At 34.9% G+C, this 21168-nt stretch overlaps 2 protein-coding genes across 5 annotated transcripts; both read left to right on the top strand.

Moving 5' to 3' along the window:
* The first annotated feature begins 120 nt into the window (after positions 1 to 120).
* On the top strand, positions 121 to 14278 carry LOC117114155 (G protein pathway suppressor 2-like). 4 transcript variants are annotated; one of them, XM_033257723.1, is made up of 13 exons: positions 121 to 241; positions 2615 to 2721; positions 3242 to 3348; positions 4154 to 4275; positions 5500 to 5579; positions 6795 to 6865; positions 7235 to 7373; positions 8022 to 8237; positions 8900 to 9006; positions 9875 to 9985; positions 10889 to 11021; positions 11052 to 11080; positions 11897 to 14278. In XM_033257723.1, the coding sequence occupies exons 2-13, from the start codon at positions 2631 to 2633 to the stop codon at positions 11957 to 11959; spliced, it is 1269 nt and encodes a 422-aa protein (XP_033113614.1). In that variant the 5' UTR covers positions 121 to 241; positions 2615 to 2630; the 3' UTR covers positions 11960 to 14278. The 4 variants fall into 4 exon arrangements, with proteins under 4 accessions (XP_033113614.1, XP_033113612.1, XP_033113615.1 ...); XM_033257721.1 differs by having other exon boundaries at positions 10889 to 11080; XM_033257722.1 differs by lacking the exon at positions 121 to 241 and adding an exon at positions 384 to 485 and having other exon boundaries at positions 10889 to 11080.
* Positions 14279 to 18692: 4414 nt separating this feature from the next.
* On the top strand, positions 18693 to 19512 carry LOC117114160 (agrin-like). The gene is made up of 2 exons (XM_033257729.1): positions 18693 to 19296; positions 19415 to 19512. Exons 1-2 carry the CDS (start codon positions 18867 to 18869, stop codon positions 19510 to 19512), a joined length of 528 nt encoding a protein of 175 aa, XP_033113620.1. The 5' UTR covers positions 18693 to 18866.
* Positions 19513 to 21168: the final 1656 nt, after the last annotated feature.

Here is a 21168-nt window from a genome sequence, read left to right as displayed (position 1 = left end):
ATATCCAGACGCAAAAGGCAACGAAAGTTTGGCACAAGTTTTTTTTAGATCCAGCTGTAGGGGGCGTCCCATTTTTCGTATTCCCACCATGCATTTCGGTGGAACACTTTTTTGTGTGGAGAACTCTATCTTGTATTTCTAGTATCTTTGGATTTACCAAAGAATACTGTATTGGATTTACTGTTTTTCTGAAAAGAGAGAAAGAAGCAGAGTCTGGGTGTTTTTTTAAAATAATAAACAGGTACATCATACGTATAATATTAATAACCTAAATCTGGTGATATTACTAACCATTATAACAATTACAGGCATTATTTTTATCAAAGGTCTAATTAAATGTGCGTATTTTTGTTCTTTTAATGTCAAGGCCATCCCTAAGCGGGGGTGTAGGACCTAAGCTAGGCCTATCTAATACTAACTTATAGTCGGCCTAGGCTAGATTGAAGCCTAGAAGGCAGGAGGATCGGAGGAGAGAGGGAAGCTAGGTAGATATACGCAAGCTGGGCCGCGTTTGCTGTATTAGCCTGGCATAAGCCATAGGCTAGGAGACCTAGAGACTGGCCAGGCCAAGGGTGTAGTGTATGCAGGGAGTAAATAGACCGTCTGTACTCTGCATACAAGAAGACAGGCCTAGGCCTCACTATTATACTTACATACAGGCACAGCTGTCAGTAGTACAGTAGCTGAGTAGGCTAGGCCTAGTAGTAGTAAAATGAATTACTAAATTTTTAACACTTACAATTCTATTATTCAATTCAAATGATGATTTGACTTTCCTATAGGCTATAATCTACTTATTATCAAATAATTATGGTTTCTAATTAGGTTAAGTAATCATTAATTATGACGGTTAATGTCTTCGCAGACGGATGCCAGTCAATTCGAGCGGATGCCAGTTCGAGCGGATGCATTTAGTGCGAACTATAACAAGGGCGAATTTATCGTCACCGTATTCTTGTATTTGTTTAAATGCAAAAAAATGCTCTGGTTATCAGAGCATTTTAAGGTTCTGAAAGGTTTTTAGTACTTTTTGATAAATTTCTCCATGTTTGAATTACAACTCCGACTACCAAGATGGCTGCTAACAAGTTAAAACTATAATAGAATTGTGCACTTTTCAGCTTAAAAAAGAAGACAGTGTATGTTTTACATGAGTGCACGAGAAGCACACACACAAGACGAGTGACCATTATTTTTTTCACGGTAAACAAAGTGGGGTGGCTAGCCACCCTATTTACCACCCCTTTCCCCTTCCCCAGATCCGCCACTGGTTGGGGTTCTGTATTTAAAAAAGAAAATTATATTTGTAATTGAGTTATGCTACTCACTTATCTATTCTGGAACTGTTGTGTGCCCCCCCCCCTTTACCCTTTGAAAATGTCAAATTTTTAGCTCAAAAATAGGAAATTTTGAAGTTATTCGTATATAACTCACACAGGTTGTTGTTCGCACAAGTGGATCTTCTTCTGCTCAAACTAGCATCCGCTCGAAAAAAATTCAGCTCGAATTGACCTTCGCTCAAAGTAGCATCCGCTCGAATTGACTGGTTCCCTTCGTAGACATTCCTTGATGATTTGACTTTCCTATAATCCACTTATCAAATAATTATGGTTTCTAATTAAGTTAAGTAATCATTAATTTAGGACAATTAATGTCTTCGCGGTGCACCATCTTACACACCCGGTGTCATACATTATGTCAAAAACTTTGTAGTAAAACTTTGTATAAAATTCAAAATATTTTTCACCCATCTTATACCCGATTCACACGTGAAGTTAAATTTAACAAAAAGTAACAAATTGTAACCGAGCGATCTCCCGAGCTATTCCTACCGAGATAAAAAGCATTCACACGCGTCTGTAAGGTAATGCCAAGGTCGTGTAAAATTTATTCAGTGTTTATTCAATGAATCATTTTTTCCCCTACTGCGATATAGGTCTAGCCTAGGCCGAGTTGAGAACCCCTGTCACAGATGGACTGTTGAACTCACCATCACAGTAAAAATTCGAAGCAATCAATGCCCTTAACAACTGCTGTACAACTACTACTAAACTAGGCATAGCTTCCAACGTTTCTGTCGACTCTTGATAATACTAGTAATACTGTAGTACTAACACCATCCCGAAGTTCATTTTATATGTCTTCTTCCTAAACAAGCTTAGTCTAGGCCTAGCGTTACTGTACTGCCAAACTGTAAAAGTACTTTAATTGTGCGAATGATACTTCAAAAACCAGCTGAAATTTGCGCGGAAAATTACTATGAAAAGGGATGTGCATATCGTAATTAGTGCATGATACATTGGTTATTTCTAATAGGTCAAAGCATAATTATCGACAAAATCTGCATGTAACTTAACCCTTATTTTCCAAAATTTCAGGACAAATTTTTGCGCAGAGGATCTGCGCAGGTTTTACAGCACCTGTATACAGTCTGGCTGTACTGTCCTGCCTAAATATTCTATTTGTGCGAGGTTACATAAAAAATTAATACAAATTTGCACAGAAAATTAATATAAAAATAGACATTCAGAATTGTCTGCATATTGTTGGTATTTTAAGACATCATATGCCAAGGCCTGAATTTGATCTGTGTACTTTTTATTGATGATTATAGCCAAGTTGTCAACACAATGCCAGCACTTCTGAGACCTAAGCTGAGTAAGGCTATGTCAGATGCTCTCAAACATCATATACTGAAGGAACGTGAAAGGAAAAGACAAGGTTAGATGTTTATGACATGGTGGCCAGGCTACTCTCTTAAAATATAGTTTCATAAAACAATTTTTTTTTAATGTTATAAAGGTAAACAGTATTCGAAACTGTACAGTTGAGGAGTGTCCATCCCTCTATTTTTTTAAGCATTTGTAGCAAAACTGTGGAATTCTTTAGGCAGTTGCTGCTCCTCCACACAGCAAGTCTGTTTACCTTCCCAGCATAATGCTGGTGCAGTACCCATTTATACTTCATTGTAGAAAGAGACAAGTACAGATAAATGGTCTTCCCCAAGGACACAACGATTCGCACGGCAAGAGTTTACAACCCCTGACCGCAAGGTTAAGAGTTCAAACCTCAGCTGCTGCGCCAACTGATCATTCATTTGGAAATACTTTCGATTTATTCAAAATGCTCCACTTTCAGTTCCTATAAAAATAAATCATTAAATCTTAACTTCAAGCATTTCTAACAGATGACATACAACAAAATTAGAATACAAGAATTCCAATACATTTTTTTTTTATAGAGGAAGAGGAAGCAGATAAAGCTATTGAGAGAAAAAGAGAAGAGAAAGAAAGGCTGCGTAAGAAGGCTGAAGCTGAAACCCTTTCTCTCGAAGAAACTAAAGTCCAGGTGAGAAGCGCCACCAATAGGTATAATTCATCAAGTGTTTTTTTTTCAATCCAGACAGAATGATCATGGAAGCAGATTGGTAGATACCATTTCATGCTGCTAGTAAATGTAGAAGCGGTTGGCGCAACGGTTGTGGCCTTGATATCGGGGGGTTCGAAACCCTTTGCTGTGCAAATCGCTTGTGTCCTGAGGCAAGACACTTTATTTACATGTCTCTCTCCACCCAGGAGGATAAAGGGTTCTGGCAAATGATGGGAAAGTAAAAACAAAATGTTGTGCAGGAATAGTGTAGAACCCTCCACAACCTTGCACAGTCTGGCCCAAACGCTAAGGTGGGAAGAGACGGTCACTCCGGCCTGTGAGCTCAGAGCTGCAGGTTTCGACTTTTACCTTACCTACTAATAATTGAAGTTGATTGGGAAGAATAACTACAGAGATCTGATTTTACTTTGTGTTTATGGTGGGGCTGCAATGAAAAGGGAAAAAAAAATAGAAATTTTTTGTATAAGCCTATAAAAAATGGTACATTCATTAATCAGTAGAAAAACTGGCTAAATATAACACTAAATATGAGAATAATAATAATAATAATATAATAATAATAATAATAATAATAATTATTATAAATCAATTTATAAGGCACAAATAAACAAGGTCTCTAAGCATCTATATATAAAATTATATAATAATAATAATAGTAATAATAACTGCAGCTGCAGTTTTTCAAACTTTATTGAAATTTACAAAAGGGAAAAGGATGAAGTATGAAAGATTTTGCAATATTTCTTTATATTTTTTTTCAAAGATAAAAAATTTAGAAAAGAAGTTGCAGACCCTGCAAGATGAAAAACATGAGTTGTTCCTGCAACTCAAGAAAGTTCTGAATGAAGATGATAACCGACGAAAAGCAAGAGAAAAGGAGAAAAGGTATGCAAGCGCTAGTGGGAACACTAGCTATGTATAATAGAACATAACTAGGTGGTTATAAAATTAATTCTGGAGTACTATCCATATTATGCAATAAAGAAATAAGTGAAATTATTATTATTATTATTATTATTATTATTATTATTATTATTATTATTACTGTTATTAGATGTACTATAAAACTTAATACATTTACGTAAATAAATACAGGTATTATTAGATTGTATTTACTTAAGTAAATATAACCTAACCCAATTGTATTTATTTTTTTCTTATTGTACTATGTACTAAATGTACTATTATGATACTTAAAGAACCACAACAAACAGAAATGATGATACACTATGGTAAATTTAGTAAAATGAATACAACCTATTAAATAATTAGCCTAGTTTAATACATTGAAGAAATAACTGATACTTTGCTAATTATACTATGAACACCTGTAATTACCATATGAGTATGATTATCTGGGTGTGTGATAGCTCCTGCCTATATCTTAACCAACACCCTTATATAATTCTGCATCATTCCTTTGTTAATGTTCTTACTACTGATATTTTTTCCTACTGACATATAGTAACATATAGTGCCCAGGCCCACTGTCCAAATAGTGCAGTCTTGACGAATTGTGCTCTCGGGGGGAAAAGCTCCAGTCCCCATATTAAAAGAACCGGAGTGGCCACAGTATCACTTCTGCTAACACCCCACCTATCTAAGAGACGCATTATCTATTCAACAGCTGAGCTAACCAACGTCAAATCGAATTATAAATTATTATGTCGATGATATTGTAAAAATTCAAGGGGCCCCAACATTTTTCTCTCTGCTAGGCCCCATGATTCATCATTTTGCCACTGTCTGCTGTACTTAAGCATGTTCAAGGCTAGGTTTTAGCATGTAAACCTACTTGAGCTGGTCCAGGCCTGAAAGCTAGATTTGTAAAATACTGTCTTGTACTATTATAGCCAAGATTAGCTGACTGCTTTCCACAGGCTTGGTTTGTTAATAATAGATTGTTTAATGCAAGACCTGTTTTGATACCTAACATTCTAATTCCTTTTTGGTAAGATGCTGAAACGATGATTTAAATTTACATGACTAATGCAAAGCTGAGAAACTATGAGAGATCCTAGCCAATTCTAGTGCCATTGTTCATGTAGGGAGGGTTCTGATTTTCCTTCTGTTCACTATTTTTATTTTTGATCTTTTCTGTATCTGCAGTAATCTTATCCAAGCTAGTCTAAACCACCACCAGTACCTGCCTGCAATGCGTATTGCTGGACCCCACCTGATTGTACAAGGTATGTAGCATCTTTCGTAGCATTGGAAGTAGGGGCAGACTAAAATATATTTACTTACTGGTCTAGTACCTAAATGAGGGAGCTGCTCATGTTTTATATCTATGGAGTATTATTAGAGAGTATTCAATACCATTTCTCAGCATTTCAAACACATGTATGAATGAATGCAGGTCAGTGTTATTCATACAACAGAGTTTATTTTTTGTCAACAATTTGTCAATTGTTTTCCTCCTTTGGGACACAGTGTTATAGCCCACAAAAAACATCGGTCCATGACCGATTGAAAAATACCGTACTCGTGCGAATAAGCACCCGGGCGCTTAAAATATTTTTTGCTCTTTTTGAGGGGCGCTTATTCAATTTTGGCATTTATGAGAACAGAGAAAATAGATGAAAATTATGAAAATAGATGAAAATTGAAGGGGTGCTATGGGAAATTGGAAAATTCAATTGGCACTTTTGTGCGTTGGGGGTACTTACAAAACATCAGATGAAATTGGTGGTGGTGGTAAGCGTGTTGGCCATCTGCTAATTCAGATTAGTAGGATCATTGCAGGGTTTCTTGCTTAGATACGAGAGTGATGAGGTCAGTTTATTTTTGTTGACTGAAAATGGCCATACAGTATTTTAATTTTTAGATATTACATACTGTAATTCTAAATCCAAACGGGTAGCAATAAAACAAGAACGGGATTCTAAAGATGCATCAAAACTGAAAAACATGTTAAACTTGATAGAGACCGACATGGATAGGTGGACTGAATAACCGACAATGCTAAGATAGACGCAAATAGTAGATGCAGAAAATTAAGTAGGTGATGTACTGTACTGTATGATTAAATTTTTTTAGGAATCGAGGGGCACTTATTCAAAATTGGGTGCTTTTTAAAACGGGGCACATAAGACAATTTTCACGTTAGGAAGGGTGTTCATTCAAACGGGGTGCTTATTCGTGCGAGTACGATAGACCGATCCACAACTGCAGTTGGATTGGTAGTTAAGATACTTAACTTAAAAATTCAAGGTTCAGCTCTGAGAAAAATAAAGAAATACTAAGCCCTGCCATTTGGATACTCTTGCAATGGTCCCTCAAATCTACAAACATGTAAAAAATAGGACATGCATACATTTTTGGATCAGTTCTGAACCAGTTTATCAGTTGAGAATAAGTGAGTAAATAAATAGCAATGTTCTCTTTTGTATTACTATTAATAGGTATCAACAGGCCAGCTTTGCTAGGAGATGCACCTAAAAATGTGTACAGACCACAGACATCACCTTCTCATGTAGGTGCTACATTTATCTTGTATTTCATTCAACTACTATGAGGCAAAAATAATTAGTTCCAGATTTTCCGTAATGATGTGCATGGTCACAAGATTCTCTGGTTTATGTGATATTTTCTGTAATATACAATGTCTTATAACCCCAAAAATGGTGTTTCCAAGTTAAAAATATTTAATTGAAAAATCATGAATTTTTTTTTTGGAATTGATAAATTTTCAATTGATCAATTTAAACTTGATTGGAATCGTTAATTTGGACTTGACCCCAAATCTGGAATTTCATTTTTATTTTTATTGATTTTGCCGTGTGTATACATTTGAAAATATGCTATGCTTCTACTCAAACCTATGTTTTTTCCTTTCATTTAGAGTATCAAGAGAAACAGAAGCCCTTCTCCACCATTGGTCCAGCTTTACCCACATCACCCTCACACACAGGGGCATTACAGTCAACAAGTAACTTCAACATATGCCTCCGCTCAAGTCAGCCATTCTCCTTACAGACAAGGTGCAATAGAGATTATATATGAGAAATGTTGAAATTTAATTTGTCAATAAGCCTTCTTGTATTTTCAAGTGCACATGTTGTTGTCAAAGGTCATTGCATAATAAGCAAACATTAGGTATGTTTCTGTCTACATGGTTTATTATTTAACAGAGCATTGAAGATTGGATTCGGCATTCAGCTACTGTACCGTAAAATCATTACTCTTAAGTAAAAGCGCATAATTATAATGCGGACGATAGTGTCGCAAGCCGATAGTGATTGTTTATATGCCATGACCTTTAACATAGACATGCACACTTTAAACTACAAAATGGCTAATTAATCAATCATTCATTATTACAACTAGGCATACAATGATTTATTATAAAGTAGTTGTGTGATCATTCATTATTATCTACTCACTGTCTCTTAAGAGACAGATATATATGTATATATATATGTATATAATATATTTGTTTTTCTTTTGTGATTATCAGTAAATATAGATATAAGATTAAAGTTGCAAAATGACAATTTTGATTCAACATTTGTTTAATCTTTTAAATGCACAGCATCATTATGCTGTCTCATAATTTTAGTTTTAAGTGATTAATCCATTGTCACATTAATTTACTCAATCTGATTTGTTTTTTTTTTATGTTGCTTTAGCCCATGGCACAAACCAAGGCACTTACACCAGTCAACAGCATGGTAGCTACGCACAGCCTCACAGCAGCTATACCAGCACCACCCAGCCGAGTAGCAAGTACCAAGCCAGAGACCCTGCATATGCCAACTATAATCACAGCCATTTTGTACAGCAGCAGAAAGAGCTGGGAGCACAGTTCACGCAGGGTGGCTACATCCATCAACCTCATCAACCACGTAAGATTACTGTTGTCTCTTACCATCATACAAACAGCTGTATTGTAACTTGTGTTTTGTAGAGAGAGGATTGGTACATACTGTAGGGAAGACGTTAGGCTTCAAATAAAATAAACTGTAGCTTAATTTCTGCAGTTGTGTTTACACAGGGTGGCTACATCCACCAACCTCATAAACCAATTAAGATTGCTGTTGTCTCTCACCATCATAAAAAGAGCTATATTTTATAGAGTACAAATTGAATACTTGCCTTTACTGGTAATGATTACAAATTACATGATTGCTTAAGAGACTCTTGACTGAGAAACTTGCTGTCAGTGTGACTTTAATTGGTGTTATCTACAGCCACGTTGTCGGTGAGTGAATTTGTTTTTAGTCGCTAGAAAATATCCGGCTGTCGCAGGAATTCAACCCTGGAATCAGAAGGCAAGCATCTTAACCACCGGTTTACTGGGTATCTCAGACACAAATAGACCCAGAGAGAAGAAAGTTGCTGCATGGGCTAGTCCACGCCTCGAACGCTTTGAGGCTGGTGTAAAGCGCTATATAAATCCAGCTATTGTTATTAATAAAGTTATCTGAATGTGATGGTCCTTCAAATATATTTTTAAATGATAATATGTGCATTATTAAAGCATAACAATTTGTTTTTGTTATTAAAGGATATCTTCAAAGTGGAACATCTCATACTGGAGAGCCGCCTAGTAAGCAGCCAGCATACAGTGATGAGCAGTCCCATTACTCAGCAGCTAAAGCGCAACAGGCTAAGGTAACAGTAACCTTACACATCAAACCCACTCGACAAAATATTGTAATATCAATTTTCAAGCGTCGAATCCTTGACTCAGAAATACTGAAATGGTGTCTGGCAGGGGGGATAGTTTATTAACCTGATATTGTCATCTAGTAATTATTTCTGTTTATTTATGAATGGATTCCTGCAAATGTGTTTCAATGTAAAATGAATTTGACAAATGACAAATAAATTATACTGAATACACATTGGCAAGTAAATAGTCATAACCAGCCCTACTCAGAGCCTCAACGGTCAAAGATACAGTCAACTTACACGTCAAACTCACTCCTACACACACAACTCTACTACTATATAATTATACAAAAGTTATCCAATAATGTTATGTTTAGTTATGCTATTACAAAATTTTGTAACATTTTGTATTTGTATGCATTTTTGTTTCTGTTAAAATATAAAAGACTAAAGTGGCAAAGGCGGGGAGTGGGGGGCCACGTGCTCAACAAGCTGAGGCACGTTCACGTTGCACCATTCATCTATAGCCAGGGCAACCACTACGTCGTAAGACGGTCATACAACTGTTGCACAATGAATCCAACTTCGCTTCCTGTGAGCGCTAGGCAACGTGATGCCATCTGCTGCTTGTCAATGGCAGGCTGAACAGATTGTCAGTAAAAACGATCCATTGGGCACGTGTCGTCGCGTTGCATTCTTCGTAGGATCGCATCTGCCTCCGACCATGTACAGTGAGTGTCGGACTTCAGCCTCTCTTTGCCTGGCGGCAAAACAACAGGCCAAGATAGAGACCACTTAGTTGCCCAATCCCTTCAAAAAACAGATTGAGAGTTCATTTTATGATATTAATTTTTTTTTTTTTTAACAGGCTCATCAACAGCATGTTCGACCGGTTATTCAAAGCCACACACAGGCTCTACACCAACAGCAGGCTCACCAAGTACTGCTGTCACAGCAACAACAGCAACAACAACAGAAGGTAAGAATCCGGCTTTGTATTTAAAACAGAGTGCTCGTCCGTAATATTTATCTGAGATAACAGTGAATAGGGATGATACTGTAAATTGGTAGTTAAAGATACTTGTCTTTCAATCTCGGGTCCCAGTGAATTACCAGAATTTAATCTAATCTGGTCATTTATATAGCACCTTCATTTACAGATTAAAAGCGCTGTAAGTTTTTGCCTGGTCGATGGGTTCACATGCTTAAGTGTTGCTGCCATATTGGTGCAGGTACCCATTTATACGTCTGGGTGGAGAGAAGCAAGGTAGATAAGATGCCTTGCTCAAGGACACAAGCAAAATGCACAGAGAGGGATTGAAACCACAACCTCTAGGTTAGAACTCCAAACCGTTCCTGCACCGCCAAGCCGCTTCCTATAAAGATATCTCCACTCCATATGCCTTATAAAAAAAGCGTGGGTTTACAGAGTATTGTTCTATCCTAGTGTTATTTGTGAAGAAAATATAAGAATGAAAATTGGTAATCATTATCAAATATTAATTTTATTTTAAAGGTTGTATTTCAGCCATAAATTTATCTGGAATGTCACTGTACATTTTGCTAAATTTGTATTGTCTTCAACATGAAATTTTCACCATAAGATGAATAATGTAGGCCCTAATTATTGATCTTTTTCTTGATACTCTGTAAAAGCTGCTTTCTTGTGCTTATGGGTATTAGTATAAAGTGATAGGTCTTTAAAGAGTAAAAAGTAGTATGTAAGGGTTTGTCTAAGCACTTTGTAACTAACTGTGAAAGAAAGTGCTACATAAGTATTAATAGTATGTAACATTTTTATGATACATCGTAATTACCGTGGAGGAAATAACCAAGGGAATTTAGGTGCGTCACCATTATCCTTTATTTGATGAATTGCTAGGCTGGAGTAATTCAGGGCTATCCGCCAAGGAGAAAACAAGAGTCTCCTGTATATGCTCACAAGAAACCGCAACAGCAGCAGCATCAACAACAGCAACATCAGCAGCAACAACAGCAACATCAACAACAGCAACATCAACAACAGCAACATCAACAACAGCAACATCAACAACAACACTCGATGACATCCAAGGTAAGTGGATTGTAATTTGAGCCAGGTAAATACAAGTTTAAAAGATGACCGAAGCATAGAAAGTTGTGGAAACGACTGTAGTAAAAAAAAATGATTTAAATTGGACCTCTGGATCCACCACTGTTTATTATAATAATAATAATAATAATAATAATAATAATAATAATAATAATAATAATAATAATAATAATAATAATGTTATTGATAATGGCAATAACTATTGGTATGTAGTGAATAATAAATATTAAATGATTCGAACTGAATTGAGAAAATAGAAGAAACTAAATCAAAATATACTAGCACCAACCCAAAAAAATGGAAGAAAGAAAATTTTTACTACTCTGTTCTTTTAAGTCTCCACTTGAAATTAATATTTGTTTTTATTTTTTCCTCTGCTAGTTTCTTTTTTCAAAACCACATGCTAATAAAAGAAAACTAAATTTGGGAGGGTTGGGGGAATATTTTCTGGCGATCTTTAAAAAAATATGTTTGCAAACAAGATTTTAAAATAATTACAAAATGGGCTTTACCGGTCTCCCTCCAATTAAAGACGATGTTTGGGACCAGCGTTTACATGGACTTTAGCAGCTTCAGTCTGTAATTGGAACAATAAATATAAAAGACCTTTGTTTATTTGGGACCACAGAAAGTTGTTCTCTAATTGGAGGGTTCTTTAAATTGAGGGTAATTTTGGTTCAAGTTATAATTGGATCAGTGGATCTGGCTTGCTTTAAACATACTGTATTTATTTGGCTTGCTTTAAATATACTGTGTTTATATTATATAAACAATTTTGTCTCAATTTTTTCCTTTCAGAGTGGATATCAAGGAAGCCAGGCTATGAGACACAGTGCTTATCAAGACAGACCCTATATGTAGCTTAACCTACAAAAATTGCTACTACAGCTGAGCCTAGTCTAAAAAATACCCAACTTTTCAGCCTAGTCTACAAAAAATAGCTACTACTGCGTAGCATACAAAAATATCCAAATTCTAGTCTACAAAATAACCTAATTTAGCGTAGAATGAGTCATGTTAGTCTGTAGAACAATGTAATAAACATTCGGCGCATCGGTTGTGGTTTGGACTCCTGACCTTGAGGTCGGGGGTTCAAAACTCTCGCTGTACAAGTTGCTTGTGTCTATATATACAAATGAGTACAAGGTGGGATGTTGCAGCATTGATTGTACTATTTTCGTGCGCCGACTACACGCTCCACAGGGAGCAGAAAATGTTGTACTCCGTGCTGGTTTCCTGTTGTACGTTATCCAGTGACCAGGGGTAATAGTGCTCAGCACCTTTGTTCACTGATTTAGAAATGGTGCTATATAGATCTTTAGCCTTATTATAAAATTACTGTAGCACATTCTCACTAAATATATCACAACAAAATATTTTTATTAGGCAGACCGAGTTACCAGAATATGTTGGAAGTAACTTAGGAACTATATGTGCGACATCAGTGACAAGGAATGTTACATTCATTGAACCAACCAGTTCTTTAATCTATCACTTTAATTTTTAGTTCTGTATCTAAAATATAGTTAAATTGATATTCTCAGTTTTCTTAACACAACTAGTGGTGGCACTAGGATTTTGCCAAATGCTGGGGAGGGGGAAGAAACAACCCCACCCCCGATGCCTCGGACATGCCAACTGCGCCACCAACAGGCATTGGGGAGTTGTAATAAGATTCATCTCGGATAATGAATGGGTCATTTTTTTAGGCAGCTGGCCTGTGTGCCATTTTCAAGCATGTAGAGGTAACATAACCTAAATTTTTGTGCCTCAGTCCAAACCATGGTGGGGTTGGTGGGGGCAGAAGTGAGTGCGACCCATCTGTCGTGCAATGATGTTCTATCATTCCCCAATGATGGACCACCTATAGGAGAATGAAGTTTACAACTCATTGGTGGTAGGGGCTTGCAAAATGTTTCTAATAATGGGAATTATAAAGCATATTATTATGCTTACTCCTGACTTGAGCTACATTTACACTAGACACTACGACACAATAAAAATGCGCTCAGTGTTGAAGAATATAAAAGAGGCGATGATATGTCCTCGTGTCATTACCGTGTCTAGTGTAAATGTTGCCTAATTGCTAAGCTTCCCTAACAGAAGGCCAGGTTTCCCAAACAAGGCCCCAGTTTGCTCTGGTGCCACCACTTAAAATTATTATGCCTAAGCAGTACTATGAATTATGATTGTCTTTAGATTATGACAATAGTGAACCCTATATTTGAATATAATATTAGGAGACTACAGTCTTTAGTCGTTTATAGATAAAACACAATGTATGTACATTAAATGAATGTTGAATATTGAAATGGATTTGTTGACCCCTTTTAGGTGGTTGTTCTATATGTTGTAGGTTTGGTCGGATATCCCAGGTTAAATGAGTCAATCAGCCCCATATATACATAGTCCTATACTATGCTATGCTCTTCGTACAGTATAATTGCAGAAATGGAAACAGTTTTTGTAGTGCATACCTGCTACAGTATGTAATCAACTATATGCTATGACACTTGTCGTAATTATAATAATTGCTATAATTACTTGGTGTAGTTTGTTATTGCTGCAGAATTATGTATATAATGCCATGCACCATACTTTTAGATATGATATTAATTGAAGTACGGTCCAACAACAATTTTACATGTGACCCAAAAAAAATAATGAATAAAAGAAATTATAAAACCTATGTGTGCATCCATTATTGGTTTCGAAAACACCTTGTTTTCACTACCTGATGCTAAATCAGTAAAAAGTAATTTTATAACTGAGCATTAAGCTGTTTAGAAGCACTGCGTGTAGGTTTTTGCAAGCATTTTTGTGTAAATGTCAAAGTTTATGTGCGGGACTCAGCGCTAAATAAAAGATACACTTCAGCCCTCCGATCCATTTTTATGTTCACTTTTGTATTAAAGTGAACTACTGTTGCCTCTGTACTACCTCCTTGTATAGTTTGTATCAATTAATAGTTTGTATGCTTGTGCAAAATGACTACTGCAGTACATGCTTGGAAGAGACATGAGATATCTATAAAACGTTCATTTGCTTGTTTATTTTTGTTCAGTGAGTTCACTGTATTGGTTTTATAAATCCCTGCCATCTATCTTCTCTTTGTACTGGACATTATCATTCAAACTGCTCAAAAAAGTAATAAATATGTATAACAGCTGTCAGCTAAAATTATGATGATGATGTTTCATTTTTGTTTTCAATATTTTGAATTTTTTATTCATTTGATTATTATGCTTTGTGACAACTTCTATTTAATTCATGTTTGAAGAGTTTTTATTTCCAGTATGGTCATGTATAATATTTTATTAATTCACAATTGACACAACGAAATATAACTAAAATAACAACAATTTTTTATCAAAAGACACCACAAAGCTCACGTTACTCCAGACCCCAAAAGTGCATAGAGAAAAAAAAAATCCTAACTCCTTGCGTTTCTTTGTTGTAACGTTTTTTGTACAGAATTGTAAGGTTAAACCTGGGTTTCTTTGCAATGAAGAAGAGACAATCATGTTCTTTGTCTTGCGTAATCGCTGATTTATTTTGAATATGTTATTCGCGAATGTTATAACGTTTTGTCTACGAAGAGGAATCGGTTTGACTAACTTAATATTATATTTTGAAGAAGCAACAGAGAAGTTGATAACGCCCTCTATGTAGCATGGCGCAATATAATGACCTTAATAAAACTGAAATCGCTCGAAAATTAAGAACAAAATATGAACAATTATAGGCTGTGGTAAAATGGCAAATGATGTTTTTATTTTTATTTTTAAATAGAAAACCAACAAATCTATCTGTACCTTTCTTGCAGTAGGTGGTTACTATGTAAGACTAACCTTTATAATACAGTAAAGTAATAATTATACTGACTGTAAAATAACAATTTTCTATGTTTGGAAAGTGTAAAAATAAGAAAAAAAATGAGAACATTTTGAGCTGGAAATCAGCCAAAAAATAAGAACACTGAGTCTGGGAAAAATTTTACTGGTTCTTATAAAAAAGAAGTGTAGTAATAATAATGTCGACTTACAGTGGCGTATATTATGGAGATCTCTATGCGCTTAACATAAATATGAAAAACTGTACAAAGAAAGTAATACTTAAACTTATCCTATGCCTTAAACTAAGCATGGACATATTGTGTCCCCATCCGATTACCGTTTGGATAACCCCGGGATAATCTACCAACTGAGCTAGGCCAATGGTAGAGACCTACACACCTTTGGATTTTCCCATTTTCTCACAGTATTGCGTAATAGGCAATGAATCTTATAAACGCACATGATCGTATTATAATATAGTAACTTTGGTATGGAGTTACAGTTACACCTCCACTTGCTTAAGAATGATGGTATACATTTTTGAGAAGTGAAATCACATTTTCAAGAAAACAATTGTTATTTATTTTCATTAATTAAAAATATAAAAGCATTTCCTTTTAATTTATGCTAATATTGTTTTAGACTTTTCGAGTTTATCGAGAATTGGTTCAAATTGTACCAAATTTTCAGCAAACAACCTTGCTTCAGGTGGTAGACTTAGAAATATGCCATTATAAAACAATGGCAATCTGTTGTCTGTACGTAAAATTAGGCCAAGGCCTATATTTTCCATTATACTTATAAAGGATGGATATGTGGAAAATTCCAAGTAAGCAAGTCAAATCAAGTATTTTTTAATGGAATCAATATTTATTCAAAAAACAATATAAAAAAATGTAATATACATCAAACGCATGCAATGTATTAGAGAACAAATATTTAAAATATTAGTTATTAAACATGATTTTTATGAATAATATACAGTATTCAGAGCTAAATATAAATATATGCGCTAAAAGCTGAAAAAAAAACATACGACTATATTAAAAATTGTTCTTTCAATAATTTCAATTCAATTCATTCATTTATTGTCAGATTGACTGCTTATAACTATAATTGCTGACATAGTAGGCTTAGCACATTGAATCTCGGTTCATCTTTTTAATAAACATAAACAAGATTACTGGTACCGTATTTATTCGAACGGAGAACGCCCCGCTTAAAATTATCACCCCACTCTCAAATTAACCCCCCTCCCCACTCCTGAGCCTCATTTGGAATAAACGCCTTCCTCGAATAAACGCCTCAAAACGGTTTTTTCCCCCTTCGAATTATACGCCCCCATAAATTCCTGTGAACGAATCTTATATAGAAGCAACATATCATTCTCAACACACATTTTTTTCATGTTACATTCTAGTAGAATTACCGGTACATTTTTGCTAACCTGCTTGGGATTAAGTTATTGTGATAGGCCTAACGCAATTACACATTTTGACTGTAATTATGTGCTGCACCGTAGCTCCACATTTACAGTGAAATTAAAGGATATAATTATTTGAGTATACATAGGTCTCCATTTTACCAAAAAATACGTAAATAAATAAACGCCTTTCTCAAATAAAAAAAAACCCCTCAAAAACCATTCTCAACAGAAACACCCGGGCGTCTATTCGAATAAACAGTGACTAACTAATCAACTTGAAATGGCATAGGCCTAATAGGTCGAAAAGGCAGTTTTCAATGATTTTCATCTAGGGAGGGACCTTTAGGTTGCGTTAAAGTTCACATCGTTCACGTCGACTGAGCCCTTTTTTGAGCTATAGAGAGATTTTAGATATAGGATTATTTAAAAAGTGAATCACACAGAGTTCAGATGTGTATAAGAGACAGGTTAAATTCCATTTGAAAGCTAATAAATTAATTACATAATACAATTATTAATGAGTCAACAGTTCAGTTAACATTTATTAGCTCAATCAACATCAGTAGTATTATAGGCGTATCTTTAGTGTTAGGTATCTCGATTATTTATTTGAACGGTACCGTAATAGATTAGAATTAAACCATTACATTAACACTAGGTATATTTATTGGGCCTTTTCTGTCAATTTCTGATTATTAGGCCTTTAAAATTTCTATGGTTAAATAGGCATATATATTGACGATCGCTTCACCAAACATAATGAAAAAAATGAAATTTTATGTCTGTTGTATAAAAAGGATTTAATTTTTTTTCAAAACTTAGGCCTAAATTAAAACATCTAAAAGGCATATTGTATATACTTAAATGAATAACTAGTTTATTGAATATAAATTATTTCTTTATTCTATTGATTGTTACTGTACTGTTTTTGCGTGTTTCATTCCATATTTGGTAAATTTCCGTCGGTTTAATACGAATTCAAGCCTTAGAAATAACAGCTGCCGTTTGAATAGTTTGCTTACAATATATGCGTGTGTTTAATTTCAGAAAGGATTGTTCAAAAATGAAATAAATTACATTACAACAATTAAAATATTTATTTTTCAAGATTTAAACTCAGTATTCATTTAAACTTTGATTATAAAAATATTTAGTAGGCCTACTTTTAATACTGAATCATCAACGATCCTAACAATCACTTTAGAATATAATTGCTTTTAATTTTGATTTATTACACCCTTATGTCTATGCTATAAATAAGATGTATGATTAGTCACTATTCGCACTGCAAATTGGACGAATAATTTAATATGGGTCTAGTATAATAATTAAAAAAAAAAACGTGAATGAAGAAAACAAAAGACGTGTTCAGGTCATTGGAGAAATTTGTGTCGAGTCTTTTCTTCTCTAAGTAAGGATCGAGAACATATTAACAACAGCTGGTAAAGGGAAGGCTGAATGATAGACCGAGCGTTTTAAGGTTGTTGAACTAATTACACAAATAAAACATATTTCAAAAATTTCATATTTACAAAGATAATGCAAACTTAAACCCACTCCTTTTGATAACTTCTTTTTCCGAAAATTATTCAAAAGTAATTATAATATGCCATATGCATATTTATTAATTATTTCTTTATTCAAAATGACTTGGATAGGCCTAAATGCAATTTTGTATTTACCTCGTAAGTCACAATTTTTATTTTGGCATACGGTAAGGAGAATTTCCAATGATTATTTTTACTTACATTTGTATAGTTTATTATATCCGTTCACATTTTAAATTATATAGGATTGCCGTACTTATCCAAACCCACTTTTTGGTTATAATGGAAATAAGTTTGCCAGTTCGGTAGTATGGTGTTTTTATCCCTGAATATAAGTTTTTGTATTCAACATAAAGTTAAATAAATAAACAAATAAAATATTCAAAAATGTAGCCTGATATTGCAAACTTATTCTCATTCCTATTGTGACTGCCTCGACATTGCTCACTAACTGATTCATTGGTACCGGTGACTGCTTAGTATATTCTAGTTAGGATGGTATTTCCTTTACCAATGTAGATCTATTTACACTGTTTAGACGTAGTTGTAAAGAACATTATAATAATATGATTGATATTTATCTCTGATTATATCCTATTCATTGAAATACATTACTGTCCAATATTTGTACTCGCTGATACATAGATAGATTACAGAGATGAATTAGCAGGAGAGCGCCATTGGTTTCAAGTTGCTTAATTGCCTATGTGGAGTGGTTGTCCAATCAAAACAGGCAGTGGGCAATTAAGAAGTTGATAACGAGGTTAGGGGAATCGACTTGTTACGCCTGGTTGAGTTGTTGTCTAGCGAGGCCCGCTTTGATCATCGGACCGGCCGAAGCCAGGACAAACGTCCTAAGCACAGCGACTAGTTCTCCCAGTCATTTTTAGCCACTTTATATTGGATATTTTCACCCTTATACTGGGCTAAGCATTGAAAGCACACGTTTACTTAACACAATGTTAAGGGTAAGTGGAGAAGTGGTCCGTCTGTTGGGCCTAGCGGTGTTGTTGATTACTCCGGTTCAGGGTAGGTACCTCCAATGTAGGGAACAGCAATCGATTGAGAAGCGGGAGGAAGAAGCGAACATCGTGGTATCAGGTCTGGTAGATCGAATCATGAGAGAACCCAAACAGATGACTTACAGCTGTGAGGTGAAAATTATTCGGTTTTTCAAAGGCAAAAATCAAGTTAGTAACGATATGTCTCAGGATAATAGGATTATGGTGAAAGGGTTTGGTAACCCATCTTTGTGTGATACCACTGCGCATAAAGGAGATGTAAGAATCCTGATGTTGAATCAAGATTCACAGGGTCAATTTGCGCTCAACTCAAGCTTGGTTCGAATTACTATTGGAAATCTTGAGCAAGCCGAAGCCGCGGTTTCAGGTAAACATTACTGTATTTCAGTGATAACAAAATTATGATAGTTAAACATTGTTTGTATGTAATTTCAAGAAATGTCTTTAACCTCTATGATATACTGTTGTACTTTGGTACCATCAAGAGGTTCAAGGATTAGCATTGGTAGAGGATAGTGACACAGTCGAGGAGCTGCAATGTATAAATGTGGACCCTGTTTTCAGAGAATGTATTCTGAAATAGTGGGACTGCCTCCGTAACTCCCACCTCCACATTTTTCCCAGTTTTTAAATATTGAAAAATCAGTACCTCAATAATGGTTACCAAGTTTTTTTTTATCAAATAACAATTTTTGTGTCTTAAAAATCAGTAGTACAACAAATCAACATTTTTCTATTGGAGCCTGGCTTTAAATATTACTGGCACACATTTTTTTCCCGAAGCAAATGCAGGAGTCCCAAGTGTTGAATATTAGGACGGTCTCTGGCCCTTTCGCAAGCAAGCAAGAATCTCCCGAAAATTTAACCTCCATAAATTTTTCTAAATTATAAATAAAAATTTAGAAAAAAAGAAAATTATATTCAAATTTAAATTTGAGAGTGCCGTTTCCGGCCATCTGGAGGTACTGTAATCATAAATATTCTTAACTCCATCTATTTCAAATTCCGGGATCCACTTCGTACTGCAGATTCCTGGGATTTTCTTCTTCTAACTTGATACACCTACTAATGTGCGTTTAAATACTTTGTTTCATGTCACTATAAAATGGATGAATTTTTTTTTTGAGAATTTTAATGCTGTTATCTTACCTCTCAATTAAAAAAAAATAGCTTTTTAATAACGTTGGAGCATAACGTTCTACCGGAAAATATTATGTTGTCATTCTGTTTTATTTTTTTTGTAGCAAATTTTTCTATTTCATATTAATAATAATAATTTTACCTCCTCCCATGTTTGTCAAGTTCATGGGCCCTTTATTGAGCTATAGAGAAATTTTAGTTATACTGTAGGCTTATTTAAAAAGTGAATCACACAGAGTTCTTGGCTAACTTATACTTTTATTAAAATACTTCTCCAGCAAACATGCGAAAGGGAGTTTTTTCTATTGTCATTTTTAATGTACTTATTAGATTCTTTTTAACTTTAAAAGAAAATTTTAGACCTACTTTTGAATTGTGTAGGCCTATCTTTTGTCATCTAATAATATAGGTAATAAAGGAAGTTGCTTTAAGCATATCCTGTCCATAGTACACAGCCTGTACTCTTGGTAGGATTAACGTATAAAAAAAATTCCTACTGAAAATTGGAATAACTTGATCCACTTTGGTTACTTGAACCAGAGAGATTCTGTTAATACTCTCTCTGTCATTACCTTGGCAAACTTTTCAACAAGTCAACTCACACTTTCTGAAGCTGTTGATATTATGGGTCATTTTAGGACAGCTGAAGCAGCAATGCTTACATGGAAATTCTGTGAATGAATCTGTTGGTACAAGGTCAGTTTTGACATGGATACCCTAGTCTGGCAACTCTACGATAAAAACTCTACATAATATAATGAAGAAAGTAGTTTCTTGAGTATAAGCCCACCTTGAGTATGGCCTACCTACTAATTTACACCAAATTTGACGTACTAGCATTTCCTCATGCAAAAGCCCAGGGTATGATTTTGAATGAGTACTGTACATATTCGCGTATAAGGTGACCCGCCTATAAAACAACTCCCGAGTTTGAGAAGATTTTTAGGTGACTGTCGTACAGTATGTTGGCCGTATAAGATGACCCCTGTTTCATGGTCGGAATTCCTACATTTTTTCTACTTTTTATGGCCCTGATATAGCATCTAGCTAGCTAAAAACGGAGCCAAATGCAAGGCTACAGTAGTCTTCACAAAATACA

Source organism: Anneissia japonica, unplaced genomic scaffold, assembly GCF_011630105.1.
Source record: "Anneissia japonica isolate Jap-2015-1 unplaced genomic scaffold, ASM1163010v1 scaffold287840_len1291095_cov163, whole genome shotgun sequence".
Taxonomy (NCBI): Eukaryota; Metazoa; Echinodermata; class Crinoidea; order Comatulida; family Comatulidae; genus Anneissia; species Anneissia japonica.
Note: the sequence above shows the minus strand (reverse complement) of the source record. Positions and strands in the feature narration are given on the sequence as shown.

Coding starts and splice junctions, on each gene's coding strand:
- LOC117114155 (XM_033257721.1), top strand. CDS start 2,631: ATGCCAGCACTTCTGAGACCTAAGCTGAGTAAGGCTATGTCAGATGCT. Junction 8,238..8,899: donor CCATCAACCTCATCAACCAC/GTAAGATTACTG, acceptor TTGTTATTAAAG/GATATCTTCAAAGTGGAACA. Junction 9,986..10,888: donor AACAGCAACAACAACAGAAG/GTAAGAATCCGG, acceptor ATGAATTGCTAG/GCTGGAGTAATTCAGGGCTA.
- LOC117114160 (XM_033257729.1), top strand. CDS start 18,867: ATGTTAAGGGTAAGTGGAGAAGTGGTCCGTCTGTTGGGCCTAGCGGTG. Junction 19,297..19,414: donor AGCCGAAGCCGCGGTTTCAG/GTAAACATTACT, acceptor GGTACCATCAAG/AGGTTCAAGGATTAGCATTG.